Source organism: Eurypyga helias, unplaced genomic scaffold (assembly GCF_000690775.1).
Source record: "Eurypyga helias isolate BGI_N326 unplaced genomic scaffold, ASM69077v1 scaffold21384, whole genome shotgun sequence".
Taxonomy (NCBI): Eukaryota; Metazoa; Chordata; class Aves; order Eurypygiformes; family Eurypygidae; genus Eurypyga; species Eurypyga helias.
In genome coordinates this window covers 5677-15850 of record NW_010247102.1, presented here as the reverse complement: position 1 = coordinate 15850, position 10174 = coordinate 5677, and the positions used below count along the sequence as shown (strand labels likewise).

General features: G+C 42.8%; 1 protein-coding gene across 1 annotated transcript in view; it reads left to right on the top strand.

Moving 5' to 3' along the window:
* PIK3R3 (phosphoinositide-3-kinase, regulatory subunit 3 (gamma)) overlaps positions 1–9497 on the top strand; it is a 25246-nt gene extending 15749 nt beyond the window's left edge. Inside the window, exons 3-10 of the mRNA XM_010150640.1 lie at positions 1648–1746; positions 3227–3407; positions 4232–4357; positions 5115–5257; positions 5706–5882; positions 6685–6759; positions 7139–7309; positions 8751–9497. Of these exons, the coding sequence (XP_010148942.1) occupies positions 1648–1746; positions 3227–3407; positions 4232–4357; positions 5115–5257; positions 5706–5882; positions 6685–6759; positions 7139–7309; positions 8751–8952 (1174 nt within the window). The 3' untranslated portion in view covers positions 8953–9497. The remainder of the gene's footprint in view (positions 1–1647; positions 1747–3226; positions 3408–4231; positions 4358–5114; positions 5258–5705; positions 5883–6684; positions 6760–7138; positions 7310–8750) is intronic.
* The last annotated feature ends 677 nt before the right edge of the window (positions 9498–10174 follow it).

The window sequence follows — 10174 nt, the reverse complement described above, 5'->3', positions numbered from 1 at the left end:
CTTAAAGCACTTCTTGAGTCCAGAATTTGGAGCTGTAACGGGAAACATGAGCATGCTGAGAGCGTGATCAGGAATTGCTCAGACCGTGCAATTGCTTCAGTGCTTTGAAACACTTGGTCAGATAGAGGTGAGAAGAGCTTGTTTGCCACAGTGGTTTACTGAAGTCCCGAGAAGGGAAATAAAGTTTCCATATCTTTATTGTACCACCCTTATCTTTATAAAGCAAACCCGCATAGATCTTGCTTTTGAAGGGCTTTGGCAGAGAGATTTTTCTGTTAATTCTAAATCAAAGCAGAGTGGTAAAACCTGATCACAAAACTCGCTAGGCAGGGTTTGTTTAAAACTGCTTGATATTGGGATCAGTTTATTGACTGTGGATTTGTTCCTCAATTCACAGTGCACGTGATGGCAGGAGCTAATGCAGTACAAATCACACCGGCGTGGCTTTATTACATTGTGACACACACGCATGTAAAGATGGAATTGTTTATGGCCCTAATTTGGCAGCCAGCAGGTACACAGTGGATCAGACTCTCAGGGCAGGAGCCACCTTCTTCAGTCAAGAGCTTGTGCTGCAAAGTGTCACGAGCTCCAGGGTGCAACTTGCAGGCATAAGCCCAAGCCCTTAAATCATATCTGTCCATTCAAAAAGGAGAAGGCCGTTGGAGTTAACTGGGTCCAATCTGTAAAATGCTCTCAGAGGAGTAAGCGGATACGCACATGACACTTCATAGTGTCAGTTTTACTAACAGAATGCTTTTCAGGTAGCTACATCAAAACTAAGGGAATTTTGTAAGTATACTTTTGTTCCTTAGTATTTGAACAAAAAAGCCGCTGTTGATTTTTCTGTGTGAGATTCAAGTAGGCTTCCTGCCTCACATAGATAGGCTTGAGGCTACCTGATAAACTTCAGTTTCCAAAGGATTGTGTTCAGAAGTGCTTAGTGCTTCTCAGAACCTGTGAGGGAGCTGTTGTAAAGTGAGATATGTAATCTGGCTGAAATGGGCAAACCTGGCAAGGCACCTAACTCTTCAGCTGAAATACTTTTCTTAACGCTTGCGGGTACTCACTTTCACTAAAAGATTTCTTGATTTAGCTTAGAGCTCTGGACTGAGAGTATCCTTTTGCTTCAGTTGTAAATGAGGAACAGTTGCAGTGAAGCTTGCGAGGTTGTAGTGGTTTAAAACTGCTGTAAATAAGATCAGAGTTAAGCCAGTAATGAGTCTCTTGAGACTAAAACTGTGCTAAACTCTAGACACCTTTGAGCTGTGGTGCTAGAGACCGTTTCTTAAGAGGTCAGGACTGGCTTCTCAAAGGGCACCTGTTTCCAGTGTGGACTTTAAAACCTGAGCAGATTACAGGGAAAGGTTGTGAACTCTGAGACACAGCCGCTACTGTTGCTTAAACAGACTTCTTACTAAGTGGCAGTTGACTGCAGTTGCTATTTTTTAGTGTAACTATACAAGTTCAGACTTGCTTTAGGTGGCCTAAAAGAGTGGAAAGCCTGAGTGTGAAAGAAGATTGCCTGGTATTTTGAAGATTGAACTCCTTAAGCATGATGGTGTTACTGGCTCCAGTACTGATACCTCTGGCAAAGATGATCATGTCCTTAAGGCTTCTAATTTTGCCTTCCTTTCCATTCTCTAGGGAAGAAGTAAATGACAAATTACGAGACATGCCAGATGGAACATTCCTGGTGCGTGATGCATCAACCAAGATGCAGGGAGACTACACTCTGACATTACGGTAAGCACTGAGTGCTTGTCGTCCGCATAGTAAAACCCTGAGTAGCTCGTTGCTATACCAGTGACAGCAGTGGCTGCGTAAAGCTGACGTGGCTCAAGCTGAGAGATGTTCCCAAAGGTACTGCAGATCACAGAATGAGCAAATAAATAGCCAGATCTGTCCTGGGCATTGAATCCTTTCCCTCACACTGGCATAAGGATCTCTGTGTAGATTAGATGGGACTCAGAGGAGAGCCACTCAGTAGTCCTCCATAGTTTCAGAACTGCTAAGGTAAAAGGTATTTATAAACCAGGGCTGTGGTTAATGGGAGTGTGCTGAATATCTCGCCAGCCTGCAGCTCTTCAGAACTGAACATGGTATCTTTGCAAAGAGAGTATCTTGTGCTTTCTGATCTAAAGTTTAGGAAATACTGAATTGGAGCCGTGTTCCCTTCTTTGTTAAAATTGTCTGCAAGTGGCAGACTTCCCAGAGCTGCCCCAGCACTGGCTACTCTTGGCAGTGGCCAACCTCATGTGGCTGATGCCTTGCCCAGCCTGTCCAGCGGCTTGCCTCTGCCAGGCTCCCAAGATCGGCTGTTAGAGGCAAACAGGTGAGACGCAGAAGCCACTGCCCCTGTAGCACACCTTTGGGAGTTACTGTGATATGCTAGGTACTTGATCTTGCCATGAAATTCTGTTGTCTTAAGGGCAGGTTTGACCCCAAGGGTGTAGTTTAAATTCTGCATTGACTTCTGCCTTGAAGTTCGTGGCTTGTGCACCAAGGTTTGGCATGAACTGGTTATTTTGCTGAATGCAGAGGTCTTTAGGAACTGAAGTTGAGAGTGCAGGAAGGACAGGATGTTGTCTAAACAGCATGTTGGTCAAAAAAAGGAAGAAACAACCACTGTATTTGTGGAAAGAGCTAGAATGGATAAATCTGGATAATGTAAAGTCCCAAAGTTACAACCATCTTGTAATCCTCAAAGGATTTTGTTTAGGTTCATGTATCCTGTATTAGCACCCATAATTCAAAAGACTTGTTAATCACTGTATAAATGTATACCCAGTTGTATACTATTAGTGACCCCAAATTGCAGGAAATTACGGGTTTGGGTTTTCATGTGGCTCCTTCGTTCAGCCTTCAGCATCCTTCTTTTCCCTTGCAAAACTTCTGGCAAAGCTAGGTCTTAAATATACCATAAGCTGGCTCCAAAATGAACACATAGGAAGGGCTGGAACTAGATGATCTTCAAGGTCCCTTCCAACCCAAACCATTCTATGATTCACTTTGGGCTTTGCTCCTGTTCAAATAATACCTGCTGCTAACTCTGTTGACTCTCAAACTACCAATATCTGCTGGTATGTAAAGAGTCACCGTGAAGGTGTCCAGCGGCAAAGCCGCTTGCCCAGGAGTGTCAGCGGTGTCTTTGTTAGCAGCCTCAGTGATGAAGAGGGACGGGAGGTACGCAGTAACAGCTCTAAATGACTGTACCGCTTTACAGGAAGGGTGGCAACAATAAACTGATCAAGATCTATCATCGGGATGGAAAATATGGCTTTTCTGACCCACTGACATTTAATTCAGTTGTGGAACTCATTAACCACTACCGCAATGAGTCTCTTGCTCAGTATAACCCAAAGCTTGATGTGAAGTTGATGTATCCAGTGTCGCGGTACCAGCAGGTAAGATCTTCATCGCACCCCAGTAGCTATTAGTGCAGACAATTAAATGATTGAAAATGTGTGTATGATCTTGTTTTCTCTGTGTGAAGCCAGATTTTTTTTTTAAGTTTAAAAAAAAAAAGATGAATTTTCACATTTGACCTCACTTTACTCCTAATAATGGGTCTTCCAAATTGTCTGGCTACTTAAGCTGCTTCATTCCATCAATATTCTAGTCTCCATCCGTTCACCACAGAGAAGTGAAGCCCTGACATGCAGCAGACTTGAGCCTGAGGAGCATTTTTCCCCCCCCCCGCCTTGGGCTCTCGTGGACCCGCAGAGTGCTGTTCTAGACAAGTGTTGCCCTTGAAGCACCTAGAAGCCATGCAGCTGCTTGCTCTGTGCGCAGCCATCTGAATTTTTCAATAATAGGTTTTTAAGTTTTGTTTAGTAGCCTGAGATATTGTCTTGCATTAAAGAAAAAGAAGCAGAGCTTTTAGGGGAAAAAAACCCCATCTGATCTTTAACTTGAGATTCCAAGCAATTAACTTCCTCCTTTCTCACGCAGGCGTTAGCAGTCCTAGGCCTAAGATGTAGTGGGTTTGAAGGCTTCGTATTTTGGCAAAGTCTTGGTGTCCCATAGTTGCAGTTCCTGCTGCCTGTAAACTGTGGAACTTCTTGCATGGAGGAAGGGGGATTTAGATACGGTGTTTGTGTTCTGTAGAAACACGATTATAAAAATTATGCTAATAGCTGTAAAATGCAAATGTGCATAAGTGGACAAACGAATACTCTTAAGGAAAAGCTGCTTTGCTTGAAGCCTTAATAGCTTTTTGTATGTACAGGATCAGTTGGTGAAAGAAGATAATATAGATGCTGTAGGTAAAAAGCTTCAAGAATACCATGCTCAGTATCAGGAAAAGAGTAAAGAGTACGACAAGTTGTATGAAGAATATACCCGAACGTCCCAGGTTGGTTCTACTTTGGCTATCTGTCAAGTCTGTTTCTTGTCATTTAAAAAGTAAATAAAATAATTTTAACCTGTTATGGCTAATAAAGGCAGTCCAAGGTCAGAAAATAGAAGGGGAAAACTTACTAAATTGTGGAATAGAGCAAGGTGGTTTCAGAGTTGATGGAAACAGTGAATATTACTTGTTGCTGATAGTCCTAGAGGTGTGTGGGGCAAGGAAGAAAGAGGAGCTGAGCTTCCTCATATATGGTGGAGTGGTGGTGAAGGCCATCACCTACAAGCTTTGCACTGCAGCTTTCTTCCTTGGCTGCTGAGTATTTCCAGCTGTAGTGAAAATTGTAGGGGGCGTTTGTCCAGGTTTTCTATGAAGCCAGTTAAATCCGATACCAGATATTATGCATTAAGGAAGTGTGAATACAGTATTTGGACTGCTTCTTGTAAAATAAGGTAGTTCATCTATGGGGAGGAGGTTTGCTGGCAGTCTTCCTGCAAACTAAGATGGAAAATATGACTAAAATATTTGAGGGGTTTGCAGCCTAATAGAGAGCATCACGTGGGGGAGGAGGGTAGACTTACAGAGACTAAGTCTTCCTGTACTTCCCTGACTACTCGCACTATTAAATTTAAAACTGATTAATCACATTTTGACTTGTGGGGGGAGAAAACTTCATCATCTCAGTCAGTTTAGGGAACATAACTGAGTCTTGCATTGTCATCTGTATCATGAACAAACGATGAAGGATTCTTGCCTCACACAGGAAATTCAGATGAAGAGGACCGCAATTGAAGCATTTAATGAAACTATTAAGATATTTGAGGAACAGTGCCACTCACAAGAGCGATACAGCAAAGAATACATTGAGCGATTCCGCAGGGAGGGGAATGACAAAGAAATTGAACGGTAAGCACTCAAGTGGTATTTGCTTACAAGGAAGGACCGGTGTCCACATTGACACTCCCATCAGGTTCTTTTATACAACATTGCATCATATAGAACACTTTGTAAACTCCCTATTTACTCTGAGACCTTCCCCCAAGGTGTCTGAACTTTCAGTAAAGCCCTGTTCTGCCAGGGAATTGCACTGTAGGCAGTGGATCTTTGGGTTAGGTTAACGATTGGACTTGATGATCTTAAAGCTCTTGTCCAACCTAAACGATTCTACGTTTCTATTCTCTCAGCTTCAGTAAATCGTGATGCTGTGTTGAGGATCAGGAAGTAATAATAGATGCATTTGCTCATCCCACTTCTGTTTTGATTTGCTCAGATGTATAAATATATAACTGTTAGTGGTAAGGTTCAGTCCTAGAGTGGTTTGACCTCACCTCTCAAATATTACGCTTGTTTGCAGGATAATGATGAACTATGAAAAATTAAAGTCACGCCTGGGTGAGATCCACGATAGTAAAATGCGCCTGGAACAAGATTTGAAGAAACAAGCTCTGGACAACAGGGAGACTGATAAGAAAATGAATAGTATCAAGCCTGACCTAATTCAGCTCCGCAAAATCAGAGATCAGTATCTTGTGTAAGTAAGCCTGACCTGTACCTCAGATTAGTGTCTGATGAGCCTGATTAGTGACTGGTTTTGTCAGGTTAATGGGAATTTAACTTTCTTTTCAAAACCAAAGTTCTGTGAGTGCTAAGGTACTACATTCTGGCATGGGACGCTGGCCTCTTCATGACTTCATTCCTTTATTGTGCTGTTGTCAGACTTAAAAGAGCCTGGCACAACTAATTGCACGTTCTGCAACTCCTTTAAATAAAACATGTAAGATAAATGAGTCATGTACAAAATCTGTCCCTGCTGATACAACAGAGGTTAGTACTTTTTGTGCTGGTTGCAGATGATGTTTCTTGTACCCACCCGTGATTTCACTGGCACCCCTATTACCCAGCTCCTGATATCCTTGGGCAGGACTCAGTGCACTAGGATTCTGGCAGAAGACGGAGGGAAACAAGCTGTCTCAGGAAGTGATTTAGGCACTTAGGAGAAGCCAGTGGCAATACCCATTTTCTTTTCCCAAGAGCACAGGCAGCTGCCACAGTTTGTATTCTGCTTCCTTTCTGGCCTGCCCTGTGCAGAGGCAATACCCCTTCCTCAGCTCTACCCTCCTCTTTTTCCATTTAAGAGACTGCTTCATGGCATCTAGGAAGATGATGCGAGGAAACACTCTGATGGAATCTATGGTGTTTCTATGGCTTTTGCTGCCGGGGAACAAACTAAGCTCTGACTGTGTCTTTGTGGGAACCTGTGTCTGACCATCAGCTTGCTCAGTAAGAAAACCCGTACTCTGAAGTAACATATTAATGCTCTCTTCTTCTGGCAGGTGGCTCAATCACAAAGGGGTGAGACAGAAGCGAATAAACGACTGGCTGGGGATCAAAAATGAAAATATTGATGAGTAAGTGTCATTATATGTATGATTTTACTGAGAAGTGTTCCATTAATACGTGTTTTCTCTTGTGAGGGTTGGTAACACAAAACACCAGTTTCTCAGTAAAGGACTTCAGAAAAAGGAAGGACTGCAGAGAAAGAGAGAAATTCTCTTCTCTAAGGGAACTGTGTGTTGTGAGGCAGCAACCCTGCTGAAGCATTTAGGATTTAAAGTTGGAACAATTAATTTCCAAATTGAAGCCTTTAGTATCTGTCCATGAGGAGCCTGAACTCCCAATTTGGGTGTGTTCTGGTATTTCTTTGAGTGATTTCTGCAAAAATAAATCACTCTGCTTATTAACTGCTTTACTGACTGCTGGTTAAGTTAAATTCATCTTCTCTTTCAGCACATACTTTGTGAATGAAGAAGATGAAAACCTGCCACATCATGATGAGAAAACTTGGTTTGTTGGGGACCTCAACCGTATCCAAGCGGAAGACTTGCTCTGTGGGAAACCTGATGGAGCGTTTTTAATTCGAGAGAGTAGCAAGAAAGGATGTTACGCTTGTTCTGTGGTGTAAGTCCATTTTCCTTTTTGTTCTGACTACTCAACTCAAATCTCTACCACAGCTCTTTATTTTGGAGAATAAAAGCCAGGCCTAGCCTAAGACTAACCATTGGAAGATGCTGAATGTTTGCAGGTGAGGCTAGCGCGGTAAAAGATTTGCTGCAGGAATGTGCTTTGTATACATATAAAATACCTGTAGTTCTAGCAGACTCTTCACTCACCACAGTAGCTAGTACACAATTCTTGAAGCTCTAGAGTCATAAATAAATTGAGGCCAGAGTCTCCTATATTCTTCCCTTCCAGGGAACACATAGGAAGAAGAAAAACAGGGCTGTAAAGCTGTAACACCTTCCGTTCTCATTTTCAGACATGGCCAGCTGTAGATGCTTTCTCTTGGCCGTTTAAGGTAACGGTGACGCTTCAGAGGAGGCATTATTTGTGAAGAGTAGTTTTCATGCCATTCACACAGCCTCGCATTGATTTCTTTTGTTTCACTTCATTTTATGCTGGTGTAACGGAGGTCAGAAATACTTGGATTCCATTATCTAAAAACCCTTCAACCCTGTCGTGCAGTGCAAAATGGCTTTCGCTGATTTATTTCGCGTGAGGTTAATTGGTTCTGAAAGCAAGTCCGAGAAATGAATATGTGAAGGTATATCACCTCAGGGTAACTGAAGACTGTGGTATCTGCTACGTTCAAGATACCGTTTGTCACAGTCACTGAAGCAATGGGTTCATCGGATGCTTTCGCCTGGTTGGTATCATGCTGCAAGATAGCAAAGGGATGGCATAACGTAACCTGTTCCTACGTGTGACTTGGAGTGTGATAGGCTCCAGTACAGGGATTACATAATGCTCACTCTTTCTGGCAGATACGGTTTTCTAGCAGCGTTGGAAATACCGTGTTGCAGTAGCTGCCTTGCCAAGTTAGGGACTGGGTCGCTGTGATTTCAGATACTGAACCGACTTGAAGTCATGCCATGCTTAACGTTTAAAAATGCTCACTGCAGGCTGGTGCTGCATTTCGTGAAATACCCTGCAGGTCCTAAGAATCTGTGGGGTTTGGCTTGTTCACTTAGTGGAAAGGTTTCCAGATCAGTTGAGCTGGAAGTTGGTGCTGACTTCAGGTGCTTATCTTGTGGGTTAAGCTCTTGACTCTTTTTGGTTTTTTTTTTTTCTCTGAGAAACATTGAGAGAACAATGCAGTAGGGAATTGTAGTGCTGGGATAGAAGAGGCCTCTTATGCGGATTGTTATGCAAGAGTGTTTAATCACGTGCCCTGAAGCACTGTTTCTTCACAGACTATATTAATCTCCTCTACTTGCATCTACTGGGTCCTCCATTATGTAATTTAGTGACTGGCAGGGTTGCTGCATTAGTTAATTGTTAATAGACTGTCACTTCGGGTTTGGCCTTTGATGTTAAACTCTCCTGTTTCCTTTCCTTGCAGAGCTGATGGAGAAGTGAAACACTGTGTGATCTACAGCACCCCAAGAGGCTACGGCTTTGCAGAACCATACAACCTGTACAGCACACTGAAGGATTTGGTTCTTCATTACCAGCAGACATCCCTCGTCCAACACAACGATTCCCTAAACGTCAGGCTTGCCTATCCTGTCTACGCACAGATGCCCCCCTCTCTCTGCAGATAAATTCTGGGGAGGAGGAAAGCGTTGGCTATCTTGGATTCTTTTCTACAGTTTTTATTAGAACTCGGAGGGCATTCATTCTCCTTAGACTGCTTGTTTTGCACACGAAGTGATTCTGTGAATGTGAATCAAAAAGAGGCCTAGCAGCAACATGACGACAACTTGGGTGTAGGTGTCCTGGTGCTACCTTAAAAGCTCAGCTCTGCTTTTACACTGATACTTTTGTTTCCTTATGAGGGGAATAAACACGACGCATACAAAAAAAATACTGGAAGCAAAACATGGTTTTATGGAGATCATTTTTTGCCAGGCACCTTCAGTGGAACTTCTAATGGGATTTTGTTTTCTCTTGTTCTCGTAGAGACGATTTGAAGCCTCTGTTTGAGGCATCAGTAATGTCTTTCAGTCTTAAAACTCCCAAGAAGCTAGGGGGAAACTCTACCACAGCAATTCTTCTCTGTTAATTTTAGCAGCTTCTCTGCGAATCAGCCGAACTTCCAAAAGAGGGCTTGTCTTGAGGTAGCATGGAATTTGGTGAGAGAAGACCAAAGGAATTATGGGAAAGCTTCAGGTTTTTATTTAAATGGGAAAATGCTTGTAAAGAAAAGTTGCTTTATTTTTTTTTTTTTCTTCTTGCCAACAGCAACAAAGTTTTGGTTTCAATGGCACTACAGGTCTTCGCTTAACGGAAACGTAACCAAATTGAACACACCAAAACTTTGTTCGTTGCTAGATCGAGCACTTACGGGGAAGGTTGCATTAGCATCCGCACATACTTTCTACACCAAAACTTGAAACAAATAAACGGAAAAGCTAAACATCGTGTGGCTTCAAAATACTAAATTTGTCTGATCTGATGTAATTGCTCACTCTCCTCTTTCTTCATGCCCTCCCCTCCCCCTCACCATTCCTCAGGTTGAGATTCTGTTTCCAGTTGTTAATGATACTGTGCTGCAGAATGTAAACTAGGATGAAGCTTGCACTCGCCTGTTGCAGTTCTCTTGCTGAACAATGACAGACTCTGGTAACGCTTGATTTTTGGCACGGAAGAGGTAGGTGCAATCGGATGCTTCTGGATGGCTTATTGTACCAAATTCTTTCGTGAGGCGTAGTCGTTTCCAGTTGTATAGAAGTGAGCGTGCTAATTATAGGTCTCCTCTGATCCCTTCTTTGTGAGCTGGTTTCTGAACTCTCACACCACTGCAGCCGAGCGAGCCTGGACACC